The 22403-nt window shown below is 36.4% G+C and overlaps 1 protein-coding gene across 1 annotated transcript in view; it reads right to left on the bottom strand.

Annotated features, from left to right (window-relative positions):
• LOC103091474 (transmembrane protein 117) overlaps positions 1 to 22403 on the bottom strand; it is a 259945-nt gene that overhangs the window by 88009 nt on the left and 149533 nt on the right. The window contains exon 3 of the mRNA XM_007454519.1: positions 11599 to 11758. Coding sequence (XP_007454581.1) covers positions 11599 to 11758 — 160 coding nt within the window. The remainder of the gene's footprint in view (positions 1 to 11598; positions 11759 to 22403) is intronic.

Genomic DNA, 22403 nt, shown 5'->3' with positions numbered 1-22403 from the left:
GCCAGGAATAGGTGAGAAGCAATGCATGGACTAGATGATAAAAGGCCCAGTATAGCATGGAAATGAATTTCTATTTGAAGAATTTTGAGGATCAAATTTTTATGTTAAAAAGATTATTTTGGAGAAACGGGGTTAGTCTAAAAAAAGCGAAATACTATTGTACTCATGTAAGTGAAAGTTGATGGTACCCTGAACTGAGGAAGAGGTTTATTAAAGGGTCTAAAGGAGAAACAAATTCAAGAGATGTTTAGCAAAAATAACACATAAGCTTGGCTGTTGGCTGGAAGATATGTGAGAGAGAGAGACATATTTTATATTTCCCAATTTTATTTTTATTTGAGTGACTGAGTTGATAGCAGTCTGAGGGATTCATGATTGGTTGGTTTTAAACATGATAAACCAGAGAAGCCCATGGAACATCTAGGCAGATATAGCCAGTGGGCAGTTAGATATCCAGGTCTGAAATTCAGCAGAGGCATCTGGACTTGGGAAATATTAGAGAAAGATCAGTCTATAAGGACTTGAAGTCATGGTGGTGGATGAAACTGCCTTGGAAAAATAGCTGGGAAGAAAATATAAAGAGGCTAGGACAGAACCTCAGAGTATACTGATGTTTAAAGGTAGTAAGAGGAAGGGGATTTGACAAATGGGATTGAAAAGAAAGAGACATATAGTTCGGCTTTGAGCCAGTACAGAGGTATTGCCATGGAAACCCAAAAACGAAAGAATTTCAGATGTTTAATAATTGAGGCAGTCATAAGATAAAGCAAATGCCCCCTTGAGATCTTATTTCTACACTTACTCATTACATGTAAAGATCCACTAATTTTCATACATGTGTAATCAAAACATACCTTGGCCTCTACAACCTTGTCCTTCCCCTGAATCTTGTCCAGAAGCCCATCTTGAATTGAAAAAGCAGGATGGGGCTGGAGGAAAATAATGCCAAAAGGATTGGAGAATATATATTTTAACTGAAATTTTCTTGGGAATCTGGGTATAACATTGCATATGACAGAACAAAACTTTTCGGAAAATCCTTTCTCCCAAGTTCTATTAGCTGTAGCAGCTGCCACCTCTATGTATTCTCTCTTTCTTTCCCCACAACAACTCCTTCCAGCCTTGTGGCTCCTACTGTCCTACTGCATAAGCAGGAACCGCCTCTATGTCCTTGAGTTTCCTAATTTTGCATCCATACCTATCAATCTATTCATTAAAACAAAGGATATTCCTTGGTACCTATTCACTTTAGAAGGAATGAAAAGAATTATAAACAACTAATTTACTAATTTTCTTTTTTTTCCCAGACATACTTTTGTGTAGAAATTAATTTTGTTATAAAACTGAGAAATATATACCTCTTTGGTTTCACGCTATTCCTATACTTTAGATCTTACTCAACTTGCCAAATAAACGTACGCAGCTATTGAAATCAAACAAAGATTAAATAAATGGTAAGCATCTCAGACATAAATACATTTTCAACAAAGGGATATTTATCAAATATATTTTCATCAAAAATTAGAGGAAAATGCACCACATACATATTTGATGTTAACTATTCAGCTTTTCACAATATGCACCACAGGAATGGTGTATTTTTATAGGAGAAATGCAAAATTCTGAACAATTCATCAAATGCAATAAATTCCAAGTACCATCTGGAAATTTGGAATTTTCTTGGGTTTCTTTTATGTATAGCCATCTGAATCGTAGTAACTATAGACATTCACTTATTTCTAGGGCATTACCTTAGAGCAGTGAGCTTCAGAGAAATCACATTTAGGCTAAATAAAAACATATATTCACAGGCCAAATCCTCTAGTACTTCTGATGCCACTAGCTGTAAGAAGAAGACCCAAGAATCTGCATTTTAAACTGGTTTCTAGGTGACCGTGGTCACAAGATCATCTGTAATGCTTAATCCCCTGGCACCACTGCACACATACGAAGCCAGAAACTTCTGGCAATCTTCCTATAGCCAGAGAATTCACATTTTTTTGTAAGAATTTTGGTGATTTTTATGATCAGGTAAGGGTTTGGATCATCCCCTTAGCATACATCTCTTTTAGCATATTATGGCTGCAATGCACTGAGACTCCAACATCTTTATATACCATCACATTAATATAGTTTTCTTTAGCTAAGATCAAAAGAAGCCTGAATGATTAATTGTAATGCAAAGCATAACGCTGAAACTTTTTTCCAACTAAATTGTTTTCTTCTATCCAGATTATATAATTTCAATATGCAAAAATAGCTCACTTCAAGGGCCTTTTTAAGACTATCATAAAAATAACATGGGTCAGGAAAAAAATTGTCATGACAGAGATGAGAAAATGGATTCCTAGACATGAAGTGACTTAACCAAGATCACACTCTAAGAAATAGAGCAAAGGAAACCATAAGCAAGACGAAAAGACAAACCTCAGGGTGAGAGAAAACAGTTGCAAATGAAGCAACTGACAAAGGATTAATCTCCAAAATATACAAACAGCTCATGCAGCTCAAAAACAACGTCAACAAAAACAACCCAATCAAAAAATAGGCTGAAGACCTAAATAGACATTTCTCCAAAGAAGACATACAGATGGGCAACAAACACATGAAAAGATGCTTAACATCACTAATCATTAGAGAAGGGTAAATCAAAACTACAACGAGATATCACCTCACACCAGTCAGAATGGCCATCATCACAAAATCTACAAATGATACATTCTGGAGAGGGTGTGGAGAAAAGGGAACCCTCATGCATTGTTGATGGGAATGTAAATTGATAGAGCCACTACAGAGAACAGTATGGAGATTCCTTAAAAAACTAAAAATAGAACTACCATATGACCCAGCAATCCCATTACTGGGCATATACCCAGAGAAAACCATAATTCAAAAAGACACATGCACCCCAATGTTCACTGAAGAACTATTTACAATAGCCAGGACATAGAAGCAACCTAAATGTCCATCAACAGAGGAATGCATAAAGAGGATGTGGCACATATATACAATGGAATATTACTCAGCCATAGAAAGGAACAAAATTGGGTCATTTGTAGAGACATGGATGGACCTAGAGACTATCAGACAGAGTGAAGTAAGACAGAAAGAGAAAAACAAATATCTTATATTAACGCATATATGTGAAATCTGAAAAAATTGGTATAGATGATCTTATTTACAAAGCAGAAATAGACACAAGTGTAGAGAAAAACGTATGGATACCAAGGGGGAAGGGGCGGGTGGGATGAATTGGGAACTATTGATACTATATATAAAATAGATGACTAATGAGAACCTACTGTATAGCACAGGGAACTCTGCTCAGTCCTCTGTGGTGACCTAAATGGGAAGGAAATCCAAAAAAGAGGGGATATCTGTATACATATAGCTGATTTACTTTGCTGTACAGTAAAAACAAACACAACATTGTAAAGCAATTACACTCCAATAAAATTTTTTTTTTTAAAAAGAGAAAAGAAATAGAGTCCTGGCTCTAGTCTATTGCAGGAGTGTTCCCTTCATTCACCAAGCTTCCTGCCACATGTCAAGTGCTTTGCTTTGGACATTACTTGTGTATATTACTTAATTTGATATGCACAATATTACAAGGTCTGAAAAATGTATGGGCTTTGGAGTCATACAGTTCTGTTTTTTAATCCCCATTCTGCTGAAGCCAGACTCTATCTGTGTACCTTGGGCAATTCCCATCTTCATTTGTAAAATTATAGATAATAACAATATGAATCCTGTAGGGGTGTTTGAGAAGATTAAAAAAGATATAGTGTGTCTAGGCATCCAGGTCATAGTAAGTGCTCAGTGAATGCTAGCCTTTTACATTTCTTTCTGCCTCCCTGCTTCCTTGTCTCCCTCCATCCCTGTTTTCTTTTTAGTCCAGTTATGTTTCCATTGCACACTCTGCCCCTCTTCAAAGCTTGTTCTTCATTTCCACTATGAAAGGTTCTCACTATGGTCTCCTAGTATTAGACCCAATCTCTAGTCTAACTAGAATAGACTGGAGTTTGAGCCACTTGCTGCACAGTATTTCTTGCATGTTCAAATCCAGAGTTAATGGACCTTTGACTTAGAAACTACCTGTCAGATGGTCTCCACTAGATTTTGATCTCTCAAGGCTGCACCCTTGAAAACAGCTCCCACTATGGGAAGAGTGTGGACAGCAGGTATACCAAACACAGGGGAGCAGGGAGAAGTATTCAAGTATCAGGTCCTGCTTGTGGGTCAACTGGTGGGGTCACATCCTCTTCATTACCTCCTCCAACAAACCTATAAAGCTCTGACCTGAAGTCTAATACTCTGTTTGAAACCTGCCCCAGTGAAGCTGAGGGCCTGATGAAATGACCGACCATGTCAATCTTCAATATTGCACTTTTTTTGTCATGTACAGTTGATGCAATAAGTGGCAACACTACACAAAACATCCAGGGAGAACCGTGATACACACACACAAAGATGGGGTGGAGGCCAGGGCTGGAAAACTCTTTCAGGATGATGATCAAGCACTGATCATTCCACAGCACCTGGAAACAATGCATCCACTGGAAAAATACTAATTTATGGGAGATCTATATTGCTGTCTCAGCATGGCTTTGAAAATATTACTGCTCATGTGCAATAGTATAGAATTTATATCTTCCCAGTTTTTTAAACACATTCTAGCTCTTTTTAAAAAAAATACCTCAGGGTTTGAAGCATTTAAATGGGGCTAAAATTTGAATATCTCTATTTTCTGCTCGCTTAACCAAATCTTATAATTCCTTCGAGCTACATTCTCCCCACATTATCCATAAAGACTTGCATGATCTTTGCTGCTCACAATAATCCCTCATAGAACTTACTGCCTGTTTCAAAATTGTGATCTATTTCATATGCTAAGCAGACTATTAGTTTCATTTTCGAGTGAGTGTATTTGTCACACCAGTACCCATGATTGGATGCTAAATTTTATTTTGCCTGATAACCCCAATGCTTCCAGCTCACTTATTACCTTCTGCCAAATGTTCCTGATACCTTGGGTCACCTGCCAAGGTCTGTTCTCTGGCATCTCCTGCGCACTTGGCTGGCCTCCGTCAGGCTGCGTGAACATGACTTACCATGGTAAGTCTGTCTGCTATGTGGAGACCAGTTTCTGGGACCACTAATAAATATATTGATTTATATGTGTATATATAAAAATATATAACAGTCTGTCTACCCACTGGACCAACAATGATGTCAGAAGCACGAAACGGTGACAGTAAATAAAGTTGCGATTCAACCTCTTAGACACATATCATGAAGAGAACAGGTGTTTATGGTTAATCTAGGAACTATTTAAAGGATTAACCCTTATTCCATGTCATCATGTGGGACCCATAACAGAAATTACCATTACTGCATTTTCAAATAGGAGTGTAGACCTTGCATAAGAAAAATAAAGATGAAAAATAAATGTGAATAGGAACTTTAAATACTTTGAAGAAAGCTATATAAAGTATTCCCAAAGCTGAAGAATATGTTAAAACTGGTGGACAGACATTTAAACAACCCTTTCTAAGTAACCTGTAAGAGAAACAGTTGAAATAACTTATCCTAAAAATATATGACCACTTGTCAAAACACTATGGCTCTTTAATTAAAATAGTTTCACACTTGTTACTCTGCCCTATGTTCTAAAGGAACTGATTCCACTTTCAAAAATTATGACCTCAAAAGAAGTGTCCTACTAAAGTCAGGTCAACAGAGTTTTAAAGTCTACCAAGAGGCATAATGTCTATTTTTTTTTAACTAGTCAATCTGCTTCTAAGAATGATGCACAAAACAGAAAAAAAAAATTAGATTTTTAGATGTTACACAGTGAGATGTTTGTTGAATGTAATTTTCATAATTATTTTTTCAGTGCATTAAGAATTAATGCACTGAAATATTTTCAGGACTTTTCAGGAAATATCACTTCTCTCTACGTGCTTTCCAACTAGTCCAAAGAGTCCTTTTTAACACTTAACTGAGCATTTTATTCAAATTTTTATTTGGATATTTAATTACTGTGGGATCATACTTCAGTGGATATGACCTAATCTAATAGTATTGATGGTTCATTCTCTTGCTGTTGGTAAACATTTTACTTCTTGAAAAATCTCATGTGGGAATGAAAACATACATTTCCTCTCCTTGAGCTCACATGTTACAGGGGGAAGGTAGGTATGTAGGTACAAAGATAATAGGCAGGTATATAGATAAATTACAAGAAAGAGAAGTATTGAAAAGATGTATCAACAGTGTTTTCACACATATATTCACCAAAATATGATCCTTGAATCTTTTTTCTTCTCTTTAAAAGCCTCTCTTCTAAAAGATTTCTCTCATCACCTTGAAGCACATAAAGCTATTACATATATGATGTGTATTTTATCTAAATTATGTATCTATTTATATACATAAATCCAAGATACACACACAAGATGATGCGAGAAGCTTTCTAGGGGAGAGGCTGTTAAAGAAAAGAAAGGTTCAAGGATACATATATATGTGCAAAACCTTCCCATAGTTACCTATAAACTCTAGCAATTTAGCTCACAACTGTATCCACCTCCTGGGCACTTTGTTCAGCAGATGCTATCTTGATGCTAGGCTACACTGGTCCAGTCGTGAAACTGAAGAGTTTTTTAATCTCCTTACACCAATCTGCCAGAGTCCAGTTATGTAAAGCATTTATGAGAAACTTGTCCCTAGATATAACTTCATCAGCCTCCGTGGTCATCACCACTGCCTAATCCTGCCACCTCCCCCACACACCCTGGCTCCTGCACTCGTTCCTGCCTGTATCCATCTTTCTGGCTTCTCACCTCTCCTACTCCATCTCCTCCTCTCTCTTCCCTCTCTCACTCTCTCTCTTTTTGTCTAGTAAAAAACCCAGAATGTTCTTTAGCTTATGAAGAGAGACTTCCTTCTTCTAAAGCCTTCATATCAGCAAATAGATGCTGGCAGCGTGGGTTAGTTGAATTTAAAAGTGCGAGGTAGGAATTTTTACTTTCTACCTGAACCATTCATCTAAATAAAGATAGTCTTTCTCAAATGTCTCTACTTTTCTACTCCTATTTATTCTATTAAACTGTGAATTCCTCTCTGCAGCTACAAACTCCTGTGCGGTGTGTCACTGATCTTTGATCTCCCTTCCCCCTGTCCCCCGTCTCCAGCACCGGGTGCAGTGCACACTAGAAATGAATCTGTCTACATTTTCTGAACTTAATGGAACAAAACTGATTCTTACCTTGATGATTATGATACTACTCCCAGCTAGAAAATTTTTCTTGTTCATTGCTCTGCCTTTTCAAATTCTAGCTGCCTGTCCTTCTAATCTAATCTCTTCTCTGAAGTTTTCCCTTACTATGTTGGCTACACGTCTACACTGCTCTCTCTCTCTTTTTTTTTGGTGAACTCCCAAGACACATTTTTGTTCTTTGCTTACTCTATAACATGTTGTATTTTTAATTCTTATATGTCTTAGGTATATCTTTTCTTCAATCTACCAGAAAAGATGAGTAGGTGGGATAGAACTGCAAATTAAATACTTATGTAAGGAATTAAAGGAGTATATAAAAGTTAAGTGATGTAATTATAAATACTAAATGAATTTGAGATAAGATTTCCTCAGAGGGAATTGTTCTTTGCAATTTACCTCTTATGTTCTGTAATAATGTGTGACTTATATGAGTCATGTTATACTTTACTGGCAACTGTTTATGCCTTAGTTCTAGTGAATTTCCTAAAACTACAGAAATATGTGATACAACAAATAGTTTTCACAATAAACAAAAATTCTATTTAAAATATTCAAAAAATAAATAATTGCACTTTCTCTACAAGTATTCAGAATTGGCCTACTAATTTTGTTAAAATAAAATCTTCACAGCAGTAGTATCATATTCTAATGGTTTCTTTTCTTTTTTTTTTTTTTAACCAAATATTAAAATCTCTTTCAATCATATAAGTTGAATTTTCCTACCATTAGAAAAGCCTAGGGTCTATTGCTTTTAAATCACTTAATTCTAATGAGGGAAAACCTTTCAGTAAAACTACTGCCTCCATTTCCACCAATTTTGCTACTTTTCTATTGCTCTTTTGTCTAAAATATGTGAATATAAAGTGGATTAGATCAGGGTTTAGTTGGTTATGGACTTGTTAGGACATTTGTATTAGATATTTTTAAAAAGCTTGACTATATATGGTTTCTGGGGCTGTTTCCTTAAATTCACTCTCTCACCACATGCACTAGTTCCTTGCACTTCAACAGTGATGCTCCCAGAAGGGGACAGAGTTTGCATGAGACTCAGTGCTGAAATGCCACTTCTTTATCCTCATCGAGCAGTTATTACTCTGGGCCTATTGCCGCCTATGTAAGGCTCTGTGCTAGACAGGCTCCAGGGATATATCATTATAAGCTATGGTTTCTGCTCTGTAGAGCAGGAAAAGGTGAAATGCTGATCTGCAGTTCAGGTAAAGTGTGCTGCAGGACTTGCAAGGAGGAATTCATCCCCTGGCTTTACTGAGGGCATTGGAAGGGTCTTCAATGGTAAAGTCTAAATGAGCAGAGCAGGAGAGAGATACAACCGGAGGAGGAAACAGAGGCTCACAGACATCCTGGAATAAGCATATGCTGTGGTTGGGGCCAAGCAACAGCCCTCAGGGCTGGGTAAAACCAGAGCACAGAAGATATGGGAGAAAACACAGCCAAGGGCAGACCGTGGAGAGCCCTGAGAGAGAGCTCCTAGAGTCTGGACTTCATTCTCGGACAATGGGAGTCACTGACAATATATTTGGTTGAAAAGTGACATATGCAACATGGCATTTCAGCTTGGAAGCTTAGGAAGGTGAGCTGTATAGGGCGTGTGGGACAAGGGGACATCTGGAGGCAGAAGGTTTCACTGGAACTTATTTTACAATAGTATAGAGGAGAGCCAGGACTGGAACGGTGGCAGAGAAATGAGCAGGAAAGGTATGGCTACAAGAGACGTAACAAACGATGAATCGATAGGTCTGGCTGGCTGACCAGGTGTTGGGGGAGAGAGACCTACTCTGGGGGCCCCATTTTCAACTCCTCCTTGTATTAATTTGGTTTTTGAGGCCCAACCTCTCCCCCTTTTTCTCTGGGACTGCTTCACCCCCAGTCAGTTCACAGATGGCTGCAGGACAATCCAGTCCCTGCTATTCCTTCCCTGGAATCCAGAATTAGACCCGACAGCCAAGAGTAGTCTCCCTCTGAGGTGTTGGCTGTGACCATCTCCTTCTATGTGAACTGAAAAGCTGAAAAAGCTGCTTTACAGTAAGAGAGAAAAAGAAAGCAGAAGTGAAAGAAAAAAGATGACAGATGGAGAAATAAGAGCTAGGACTGGGTTCCCTGTTACACTTTAGTCTCTGCTTTCATGTGTCCCTAAAATGCTACTGCATCCCTCCTCTTTAATTCTGCAGGGCATCCTTATAATGCAGTAATATATTTCCTTCTTCGATTAAGCTGGCTTGGCAGGGTTATTGTTACTTGTAGCCAAAATGGTCCAAACTGATATATTCCTCAGCAGGGGCCCTCCATCTTCAGTCAATTGGTGCTCTGGCCACTCTGTACACACTTCAGTACTTTACTGACTCCACATTTTCATGCCATTTCCTTCATCTAGAATGACTTTCCCTTCTAAATCCTGCTGACTCTGCCTGCATAAATCCTGACTATCCTTCCTTCCATCTCTCTTTATGAAGTAATTTTTGAGTGAGTCCCTAATATCTGCAAATTTTAATGTTACATTTTCTCACTTCAAGTCCCTGATTTTAGTGAACCTATTGCAAGAATAATTAAAACTATATAAAGAGGGTAAAAGACTGTGGACGGTAGTAGGAAATCTGGAAATTTATGCTCTCACATATACAATTATTTTTTCACATGTATAAATTTAAACAAATTAAAAGATAGGGCTTCCCTGGTGGCGCAGTGGTTGGGAGTCCACCTGCCGATGCTGGGGACACGGGTTCGTGCCCCGGTCCGGGAAGATCCCACATGCCATGGAGTGGCTGGGCCCATGAACCATGGCCTCTGAGCCTGTGTGTCTGGAGCCTGTACTCCGCCACAGGAGAAGTCACAGCAGTGAGGCCCGCGTACCGCAAAAAAAAAAAAAAAAAAAAAAAAAAGATAATGGTCTACTTGGCTACTGGTACCTTTGACTTTAAGATGGGTTCAATGAGGTACCAGTAGGCCACCTGGCCAAAGCAGATATTTTACATATAATAGTATGTCAGTTAGGAGGAGTATTAGATTAATAAAGATAAAATAGCCTTTAAAAAGTAATGCATGACATTACTGCATAAGTGCTATAAATTCAATTTTATAAATATCCAGAGGAGGTCCTATAGCAAGTGAGAGACAGATATGGAACCTTGCCAATGCTTCCTTACTCAAAGTCCAGGGCTTTCTTCACTATGCTAAACTATCCCATGGGAAATAAAAAAGAAATACATCAATTTTTAGACGAGACAAAGAATTCAATTTCATTTAATTTTTAAAAACAATAATGTATTTTAAATCATCATCTATTAAAATAATAATATACTCTAGGAACCATCTTGAGCCTCTCACACCTCAGCTATGTTATATACCAAAGAAACCCAAAAACCAAAACAAAACAAAAACACGCCAGATTGTTACTCTCTTTTTAAACACTAACACTAAAACACTTAATCTCTTATAAAGGCCTCTCTTTGCCTATAGCAATGAGAAAACCAATCTGCTATCCTGTGAAATCTCACATAAATTCAGAACACAATGAAGTTTACTTTCCCTTCAGCAATGGAGCCTTTGTTCTGGTCACTTACAATGGCTCTGGAGAGGAAAACACAAAATTGCCTTATGAAAGTAATAAGAAAATGTCTAGCAAATGGATGGGTATTTAATGAACAAGATAAAGTGCTAAGTAATAGTTAATGTCTCTTTCCGATTCAAAGGAACACCCCTGAGACCCCAAAGCATTCACACCAGAAGATTACACGAGTAGCACTGATAAGCACGATGCCATTGTACAAAGAATCTGTTGCTGAGCAGGGCAGAAATATTGTTTACATGAAAATGGAATGATCTCTGGTGAATACTGAAAGAAAGTGATAATTTCCATAAGCAGAAAAAGCATTTTTATATTATTCCATTTCAACTGCTCTAAAACCCTAAGTTGCTTTGGCAATTGCTTATCCCTGCTTTGTTGGCTTATATCATCCTCATCTCTGCAGCTTTCCATTTACTAAATGGCAGGCGTTTTTTTGTTTTGCTTTGTTTTGTTTTTTTCCCTGAAGCTTTGGCAAAAATACCACAACCATTCTGTATGGTTTCCAGGGGCCACCTTTCAATGGTCATACAATGACTTTTTGGTGCCCTTCTCATAAAAGCCCAGTTGGTTTATCCTCTCAGTAAAATTGCTGAAAATATGATCAGAGAAGGCTCCATTTATAGCAACTGTAAACTATGCATTTCTCTAGCTTTATGGAGCCTTTCACTGTATAGTGTTTGTTTACTGAGAACAAAGCATGGAGTGGCTTCAGCGAGAGGGGGAAAATACAGTCACTTACCTGCATTACAATAAGGAGGTCAAAGACCAAGATGAAAGAAGCCAGGAAGGCTCTGGAAACTTCATCACTGGGCAAAAATCCCCGATTCAGCTTGTCCCAGCTGATCCAGTCAGTTGTAATGACAAGTACAACCACAGATGTCAGAGTGAAAAGAACCGTCCTGAAAGGAACAAGACACTCAGTAAAAAACATTAGATGTAATAATATAAACAGTGCAGAGTGCATATGATCCGCTGTATTAAAAGTCTACCCCTTGCCAAGTACCTATCCTAAGGCATAGTCACCAAAGGAAGATGAAAAAAGAAGCAAATTAAGAGCTTTCTTTCAAAAGCAATTAGAAAAAGGTATGACAGCATCTCTTCCAAGATTTTCCCTAAAGGGCAATAAGGTAATGGTTATAGAACAAATAGTTAACAATAAAATATTACAAATAATCTTGGTTAGTGCAATATATGTCCCAAAGAGACCATTGGTTGTAACTCTCATTACACGTACATTGTTTTACTGAGGGTGGTGAACAAACGTATGTAGGAACATAAGGCAGATGGGTAAGGAAGTCTTTGGATTCCATGTTATTCTACAGAAGAGAGGGAAGATAGACTGGTCCCTTCATTATTCCCTAGCCTGATGAGCTCTGTAGAGGAACTACCTCTACGTGCCAACTGTATAGCCTCTTCTTCTCATGGTACTCATATCATAGATATCTTGTGGCCTAGTGACCTGCCCAGGTCACACCATGTCTAATCCTCCATCCATCATTATAAGATACTAGGGGCCTGAGATTTTTCTCTTACTTATTTTTGTAGCTCCTGTAAAATCTTACATAATTATATGCAGATGGAGTTCAAAGAATGTTTGTTGAAATTGTAACAATTATCAATTAAGCTTTTTATAGAAATCAAAAAATATTTAAATTAGTCTTTAATATTGACATTCAAAGTAAATTTGAAATCTGGGCAGTGAAAATTCAGTCTGCCAGAGAATTGTCCATAATGTTGTAAAGCCTCTGCTTTCAGAGCTATATTTGTATATAGAGACTGTTTTGAATTATAAAAAGGAAAATAACAACAAGTATTTTGAAAATAATTTTAATGTAAAGGAATAAATAAATAAGAGAAAAGAAAAATGGAATAATATGAATCATCCTGGAATTCTCTTAACAACTGAACAGAATACAAATTTCTAAACTGAAATTTTGGTTTTCCTTTTCACAACTTTTTATTTGGAACAAGTTATACTCTGATAAAATAAGTATAATGAACTCCTCTTTAGATTTTTCCCCCATGAATAGAAAAGATACTTTTTTTTTTTAATTTTGGAAAATAAAAATTTTTTAAATTTACTTATTTTATTAAAATTGCAGACTCTCAAAAGAATTTGACTCATGATCTCCAAAACATAAATTAAAAATTATCTTTGCTACTGTTTAGAATATCTTCGAGCATTTCCAGAAATTCAAATGGATTAAATGAGCATGGGAGAAATCCGAAATAATTATTAAAATACAATAGAAAGAAATTGCAAATATTATATAGTCGAACATAAGAATATTGGAATTTTAAACAAAATTTTCTCTAGGTTAAGTTGATTCATTTGTTTTTGTCTTTTTGAGTTTGAGAAACTTCAAGGAAATTTGAATGCAATTACCACAATTTCTTTTGTCAACAAGGAATATAACAACTTCCATGAAGAACAGATAAATATTGACTATTCTTTGAATCTCCTTTTGGTAATAAGGGTACTTCCTCATCACTCTTGGCTTTTCATATGTGTGTTTCACAAGGATGCTATGAATATACATAATTCTTCAGGATGTACTGTATGACCGTACAGGTTGGTAAATGGTTGGGATCCCAATTCTCTCAAGCTCCCCCTTCTTTTCCTCCCCAGCTTCCTTCACAAGGCCCCACACCTTCCTGTTAGCCAGCACTACAGGGTGAAGTCTTGGTGAAACATGGGTACTCCAGCACCTCACTCCAACTCTGTGGCCAGCATCCATCCTATTGGTTCAAGCCTGTGTTTGACAGGTTATTTCTTTTTTGTTACTTTTGATTTTTTTGATGTGGACCATTTTTAAAGTCTTTATTAAATTTGTTACAATATTGCTTCTGTTTTTTTTATGTTTTGGTTTTTTGGCCCCAAGGCATGTGGGATCTTAGTTCCCCAACCAGGAAAAAATGAACCCATGCCCCCTGCATTGGAAGGCAAAGTCTTAACCACTGGAATGTCAGGGAAGTCCCAACAGGTTATTATTTTTAATATCATCCCTGCATTTTCCCCAAGAGCTACCTGGAAACTTCTTTTTGTGAAGACAGATGATTACATTGGAATTCATACTCTAATGTTACTTTGTTGGTCTAAATATGTAAACTGATACTGTAAAATTAAATACTAATGCAGAGGAATATTTTTAGGTGACAAAATCTGAGATTTTGGAATAAGTGTTTGTTGAGCAATCACAAACCTCATCTATTACAAGATTTATAAAGGAGTTATTCTTTTTTTTAATTTATTTTATTGAAGAATAGTTGATTTACAATGTTGCATTAATTTCTGCTGTACAGCAAAGTGATTTAGTTATCCATATATATACATTCATTTTCATATCCTTTTCCATTATGGTTTATCACAGGGCATTGAATATAGTTCCTTGGGCTATTCAGTAGGATCTTGTTGTTTAACCATTTTATATATAACTGTTTGCATCTGCTAATCCCAAACTCCCAATTCATCTCTGCCTTACCCCCTCTCCCTTGGCAACCACATATCTGTTCAAAGGAGTTATTCTTATTCATTCTAACAATTTCATTGTGAATAAAGTCATTAAAATTAATCATTAAAACTCTTTGGTAATTAGAATTTATCATAAAGCCTGTTGTATAAGAGCTTCCTGAGATCAAATCTGCACCAATTCATGTCTTAGATGTTTATTTGATACATTTCATTTATCCAATGTATAATAATACTCTTCCTAAGACCTTTTCATAGGTGTTTTCCTGGCTTTATTAAGTACTTCTGTTTTGACAAAGAGTATTGCTACAGATCTTAAGAAAAAGTTACTGGTAATATTTTATTACTCTAAAGAGAAATTAAAGGAGGTATTCTGCCCTATATTTAATATTTAATACTAAAAAAAGAATAAAAATGGCAATCATTAAATATGAATGCATATAGCTCAGAGAAAGCTATAAAAATAAGTCAAGAGAATGGAAAAAAGAAAAGGAAAAGGGGGACCAAAATACATTAATTGGTCATTCCACCTCCAAAATTATATTCAATGCCTTATCTAGATATAGATATGGAAGCAAATGTATTTCTTGTGGCTTGTTTTTCTGAGCCACATCTTGTAAAATTGATAGACTTTACCATGCTATGATAATTCAGTTGAAACACCAGTTTAAAAGAGCCATGACTCAATTACAAATTACTGTTACAGTCATATGCCACTTGTAATGTGTCAGGGTCTGGTATAAGAGCTTTACACAAAATAGTATAATGCTTGTCACTACCTCCAATTTACAAGTGCAGAAACTGAGTCACAGAAAGTTCAAATAACTGGACCTGAGTTAAAGACTTTATATGTTACGTAAGATATAAGATGATTCAAACCTAGGCTGACTCATGACAATATGTGTCACAACCATTGTACGTATTGTCTCTCATAGGAAGCACTTGATTTTACACTCTTGTTACTAGGTCTGTAGCTAAGATTTCACTTATTTTCCATTTTTATTATAAGTATAATGTTGGAAAATTATCATCCAGGAGTACTTAATATTGAAAAGTAAAACTCACAGAGACTCTGATAAGGACTGACAGGAAACAGTTAAAAGGGATATTTTCATGGCAGTGAAAATGGACCCTCAGGGATGCTAACCATCAATGCAGCACCCTTGGGTTTTTATTTAACCAGTATGGTTGAAAAGATGTTTACTCTGGATCACAATTCTTGGGAGTTTCAGCTTCTCTTTTTAAATAGCATCCAATTAAACAATTATCTGGATTATTTCCTTTCAATATGCAGCCAGCACCAGCAGGACATCCTGGCTCATCAGTTCTACTGTCTCTAGTTTCTGGCCACCACTCAAAGGGAAAGAACTCATACATAATTATCAGCTCGAGTGGTTAGTCTCACTTCCCTGTTTTCAGATTTCCAGTTTGTTTGCTTTTCCTCAATTGTTGCTAATTCCTCTTAGATTAATAGGAATTAGAATGTGAGACCAAGAAAGGTTAACAGAGCTTTTTTAATTCACTGCTTCCCAATCTCTGGGCTGGGCTCCTGGGAACCACAGAGTTGCTAAGAAGTGTGAATTTATATGTGCACTATGAGTTGTCTGTAAAGTGAAAAAATGAAATGTTTCCAGAAAGGTTAGGGGACTCACTCATGTAACACAGACTGCCAGGGACAGAACTACCATGAGAACTGACTCTGAGCAAGGACTTGCCCTGTAGTAAACCACTTTCTCTCTTTTGCTAAAAATCTTCAGATATGCTAAAAATTTTTTTTTTTTTTTTCTGGTATGTGGGCCTCTCACTGTTGTGGCCTCTCCCGTTACAGAGCACAGGCTCCGGACACGCAGGCTCAACGGCCATGGCTCACGGGCCTAGCCGCTCTGCGGCATGTGGGATCTTCCCAGACTGGGGCACGAACCCATGTCCCCTGCATCGGCAGGCGGACTCTCAACCACTGTGCCACCAGGGAAGCCCATGCTAAAAATTTTAATATCATCTGGATCTCATCTGGGAGCATACTTTATAGCCTACCCAAATGTCTATTGTGTATGTTGACTGGAAACAGAGTAGTACATATAAATGAATCAAGATAATCCCCCAATTTGGTTTAATTCATAGTCTAAACCACTCTTTCACACTAATTTCTGGATTTTAAAAAATACTGAACTTCTATTTTAAGTAATTAAATTAGTTAATATTGCTTTTCTTCTTCCAATCATAACCACTTTAAGATAGACTTATTGCATAGTTAAATAGCCTGAAATCAGGAATTAAATCAAGAGAGAAAAGAACTGGCATTAGCCTTCGATTATCCACAGAGGGCTAACTCAGTGTTAATTATCACACAATTTCATTTTGATTAAACCAGGCAGCGTAAATGTACAGAATCTCCTAACTAAAAGAATATATGTTGAACCAAACAAAATTGCCAAAATTTGACCATGTTTTATCCTACTAAAAATAGCAATTTCATGTGATTCAACATAATAAATATGCTTTTATGTGTTTTAATATATTAGCCATTATTCATGTTCTAAAATGTTTATAATCTTTGATTCCAGGCATGAATATCATATTCCTTTCTGATCTTGCTGCACAATTACTGTGATGGTTACAGGAAGAAAAAATCACTTTAATTTCTTTCTATAATTTTTATGTTAAAATTTCGGAACTCAATCAAAACAAGTCAGATTGTGTTTCATGATTTCTCATAGCAATATAAAAATCTGCAAATCTTATTAAAAATGAAAGGTTTAATGTTATCACTACAAAAAAGAATGAATGCATGGATCAAGATAGCAAATTTAATCTCACAATTAAGTTAGATATAGTCTCATATTTCAAAGTACGAAATACATGAAATGAAATGTGGCATGGCAATAGAATTTTAAATGATTTAATATCATAATTTCTCACCATGTGGTTTAGAGGGAAAAATACAACAAGCAGGCATAAACAGAAGAATGCTTTCCTTCACTTTTCATTGCAGAACTGAGAGCCAGTTCAAGCATCCAGTTCCATTCTGAATACCAACTACCAGCACAGAGAAGTCACAGATGGCCATGAGAGAATGCTGACACTTTCCGTTTTGCTTGTTTTAATGATCAATGTTGCCATTGCAACTCTGTTAGTAAAACAATCACCACTTGGGTCCTCAAGCCAGTTCATCCTGAAATTCGTGAGTTTACTCAGCACTGTAGCCTAGCTGATGAAGTCAAGATTGCTCCTTAGAAGTCTGTAAGGAAATGGTTTTAGTGTCCTTCCAGTTTCCCACTCTTGGGATCAGGAATCACCAAGGGAACACAAAGGTGATGTTTGCTAAGTGACCTAGGGAGGGAGCACAGCTTCTCCATGTGGCTTTCATTAAGTAAATGTCACAGTCAGTTCTTGGCCAACCTGAACACACTTGTTAAGATAGGATCCCTGAGAAAGAAGATGCAGTTATTAACTTGTCTTATTTGTGGCTCCATTGGGATCTGTAGTCTATAAAGGAAATTATTAGACTCTAATGTTGTCCATTAAAGTATACATTTATGTGTTATTTATATGTCTCTTATTACATGAAGGAAAGTGCTCTGAACATAGCAGGAGCTCAAAAAACACTGAGCAAATTGGAATGAAGAAGGAACTCGGTAACTCTTGTTCCTGAAAGGGCATGAAAGAGGTGGCTGAAAAAGGCACCTCTGGGTTGGGCCATTTGGCCACACAGATTGTAATTTACGTGGACAGTGTCCTGGCATCCTAATCTATGTAAACAATGTCCCTTGGAGTTCTGCAGTGTCCAACCATTGCAACTTTATGTGGAGCCCTGGCCACTGGCAATCTTGATATAAGAGGTGGAAATGAAATGACCACATTTCTTTTAGTGGCTTGAATTCTTCTACCTATGTTTGAGTGATGTTAGTTTACTCAGAGGTTCTTAAAAGTAGCTTATTGAAACAGAGCAGAGTTAGTCTTGGTCAGGAGAAATCATTTTAGTTTCTTTGTGTTTCATAGTTTTAGGGGTGGAATAAAACACACGTTCTAGGAAAAAGTACTTAGTAGACTGCAAAGTCCTTAGGATTTGGGCTGTGTCACTCATTACTGATTATCAATGACCAGCACACTGTTGATATTTAAAAAACCATATGAATAAATCAATCTATTTAACCTGATGCAGGAAATACTTATCCCTTACCCTTCACCAAGTTCAGATACTTCTGCAACTCATGGTACTTCCTCCAGTATTTACAGAGCAAAGAAAGAGGCCTGTGCAATGCAAACTTAGGTTGCATGGACTTAATGGGCATGTTAATCCTCTGTGTCTCTTAGCAAACTCACCAGCCCAATTTTTCTTCCTAGTGAATTACCTTGTAATTACTAAATAATTCACCAATTCAGTAGAATGAAGCATATGAGATATACTCTACTAATTGTTACCCCAGGTATAAAATATTACCACAAGCTCAGTAATGAAAGTGGTAATAAAGATAAGGGTATAAATAAATGCTCATTAACTACAGATAATGCCAGTAAGAACTATACCCATTATTGTTTATTTAATGAAAATAAAACAATAGCTATGATATTCCAAACATACTTTTGACTTTTCAAAATGCAAAGTAGAAAATTTAAGTTAAACATACCATGTTGCATTTTTTTCCTGTTAAATTTGCTTTTTAAGAAAATAAGAAAAATCAGGATCTTCTGGGGTGAGCAGGACGAAAGTATGCTTTATTTGATTTAAAAAATAGGATGAATTTACATACTGGGTTAAAAATAAAGGTTCGGGTAAAATTTTGTGACTTTGTTGAAGCCAGCCAAGATGTTTACATAAGTCAAACCAAGACCAAAAGTGTATTTTCAGTATCATTTAAAATATCTCTTGAAGAAGATGTATCATCAGGAGACTGTCCATTGGGAAGAATGCTTTCAGAACTCTCCACAAGTATCCCTGGAAGAAAGAATCTTTTCAAAGACATTGGGGACATGATATAATGGCTAGGAAAGTAGAGATTATGAACATAAAATACTTTTCTTTTATGAAAGAAGACTACAAAGTAGACTCCAGGAACAGAAAAATTCCCTAAAGTTATGCAAAAATATTTAAAGGAAATAATGTCATGTCACAATGGAAGATCAAAAAGTTAATATTAGGTTTCATAAGAGACATGATTCATTCTTGAATTCTAATGGAAAAGATTTTTTAAAACATCTAAAGCTTTATGACCACAGATATATATTTATTTTCTCTTGGGAACCTGTGAAGAATCTTTGATTTATTTATAAATAATTCAGGACCAGCTAGAAAAAATACCTCACTCAAAAATCGGGAAAGAGCATGTTGGCACTAGTGATCAGAGGACCAACTTATAAATTTGATTTAATTCAGGATAGATTATTGGCAATTTAAAAGTAGATCATCCACCTTGTCTGGTCAACCCATTGGAGAATTTTGAAGCTATGTAAAAGTGTAATTTTATTAAGAATTTAGATAGCTCCTTGGTAGAAAAGGCAATTTCCGGTAATGTACAAGACTGAAAAACTGCTGCTTTTTGAAAGAGAAAGTCATATTGTAATGCATGCAAGGGCACAGAGAATTCAAGAAACATTTATTGAGCATATAAGGCACAGACATAAATTGAAGGGACATAGGAATGATCTCTGCCCTTAAGGAACTTGTCACCAGCTAAAGGATGGCAATATATACAAAACAATCAAACCCGAAGTTAAGCAAAAACCATGGTGCTATGGAAGTTTTCAGGAATATCTGATTTATTTTTATTCAGGTATGAAAAGTAGCTAGGACATTTAATGAAATTAACCTAAAAAATGAGTAGATTGCCATAGTGGAATGGATATTGCAGGCAAAAGACAAATTTGAAAGAAAATATGGAAATGGTAGTGGGTGGTAGTGAAGTATTAGGGAAGAGTGCCAGATGTTTCCAAAGTTTCTAGATTGTGTGACTAAAAGGATTGTGACATCACTAACTGAAGTGAGAAATATGAAAGAAACTAGGAATGAGATATTACGAAGCCTGTTTTGAACACCTTGTTGAGTTTAAGGAGCTGGTAGGACATCTATACAGGAATGAACAATAGTCAACTGGAGATAGGAACCTGGGTCAAGGAAAGATCAGGCCCTGAATTTTGATTCATTCAAATACAAGCAATTGTTAAAGACATGAAGATTAATAAGATTTTTCAGATAAAAAAAAGAAAAAGGAATAAAAAGAACAGAGAAAATCAAGGACAGCATCTTAAAGATCACCTCTTTTTGTTGTATATCCAGAGAAGGCTGGAGGATGACAAGGCCATAGACATATGACACGATATATGAAGAAATCCAAAATAAAACAATATTATAGAAGCAAGAGAGAAAGATAATTTCAGGAATGAATTTGTGGTCAAAACCCCCAAATAGTACATAGAGGTTTTATGGGATATAGACTGAAGATGGACCACTGTTGAGCACACTTCTTTCTTTAACACGACTCCTTTGAAAATTGCAAAATTGGATGTAAATATAGTTTCAGATATTTTCTCTGTAAACTCAGATATGGGCCTAATTTGTGTTCTGCTCCCAGGATCTCTACTAGTAAAGAGGAAGAGACAAATGAGGAAATTATTTGGGTAATCAATTTAAAACCATTTGGTTGCAATTAGCCAAGTAATTGACAATTTTATTAGAGTTTATGCAAATATCTCAAGCAAAATCATTGTTTTGCAGGATGGCTTCAATCCTGGAGGGAAGTTAAAGCACAGATTGACAAACAGTAGAATGTAGACAATTGCAGCAATGCATGAATGATATGGTTATAATGATACAGAGGATAAATAAAAAATATATTTGAAAGCAAAATTAATAGCACTTATGCTAAACCTGGATAATACTTAATGGAATAGGGAAGTTGGAAGGAAAGTTGGTTTGAGAACAGACTATGAGATGGCTATTCAGAGAGCTGCAGAAACCTATACTTGCCCTGGTAGTACCCTGGGCCCTGAAAGCTGGCAAAATTCTAAGATGACCTTCAATGATCCTTGACCTTGTACAATCTCCTCCCCTTGAGTCTGGGCAGAACCTACGAATACTGTGAGATATCATTTCTGTGATTATGTTACTTTATATGTCAGAAGGGATATTTGCAGACTTAATTAAGATTACTAATCAGTTGGCCTTGGGTTAATCAAATGGGAGATTATCTGGGTGGGCCTAACCTAATCACATGAGCTCTTTAAAAACAGAGAGTTTTTTCTGGCTGGTAGCAGTAGAGGCGCAGTTGGAGAGATTTGCAGTGTGAGAGGGAGGTTCTCTGTTGTTGAGATGGAGGGGGTCATGGGACAAGAACATGAGAGACCCTCTAGGAGCTGAAAGCAGCCCTGGCAGACAGCATGAAAATGGGGATGTCAGTCCTCTAACTACAAGGAACTGAAATCTGTCAACAACAGGAAGGAACTTGGAAAGGACCCTGTGCTCCAGATGAGAAGGCAGCTGACAACTTGACTAAAGCCTGACCAGAGAATCCAGACACATCTTGCCAGCCCTGACCTACAGACTATAAGAAAATAAATGAGTGGTTTTTTTTTTTTAAACACTATGTTTGTGGTGATTGGTTATACAGCAATAGAAAACGAATACAGCTCTAGAAATTTAGGATTCTTGGGATCCTAAAATAATTGCTTATTGGAAATATTTCCAAGCCACATATAGAAATGCTTAGCTCTTGAAATCTGAGATAATTAAGATCAATTAAAATCATTACCTATCCAAGCCAGGCTTCTGTGAAACATCTAATCACAGGAAAATGCTCACTGAATTAAAAAACCAAAATTAGCCTTAAAAAAAGTTTTGGTCCAGCTTCTTGTCTTCAAGTGCATAAATAATTGTACAGGGAAGGTTCTACTGATGTCTTTTCTTAAAATGTAACAAGAAAAAACGATGCTTTCAAAGTGCATCCAAGCATATTAAAATGCCACCTAATACCTAAATGCAATCTCTCTTAGTTAAATTTAACTATCCTTGCACTAAAAGGTTATTAGTCAGAATCTACTCCATGAGAAAAACTCTTCATATATTTAAAAAGAAAACCTCG

This window comes from Lipotes vexillifer, unplaced genomic scaffold (genome assembly GCF_000442215.2).
Source record: "Lipotes vexillifer unplaced genomic scaffold, Lipotes_vexillifer_v1.1 scaffold1506, whole genome shotgun sequence".
Lineage (NCBI taxonomy): Eukaryota > Metazoa > Chordata > Mammalia > Artiodactyla > Lipotidae > Lipotes > Lipotes vexillifer.
Note: the sequence above shows the minus strand (reverse complement) of the source record. Positions and strands in the feature narration are given on the sequence as shown.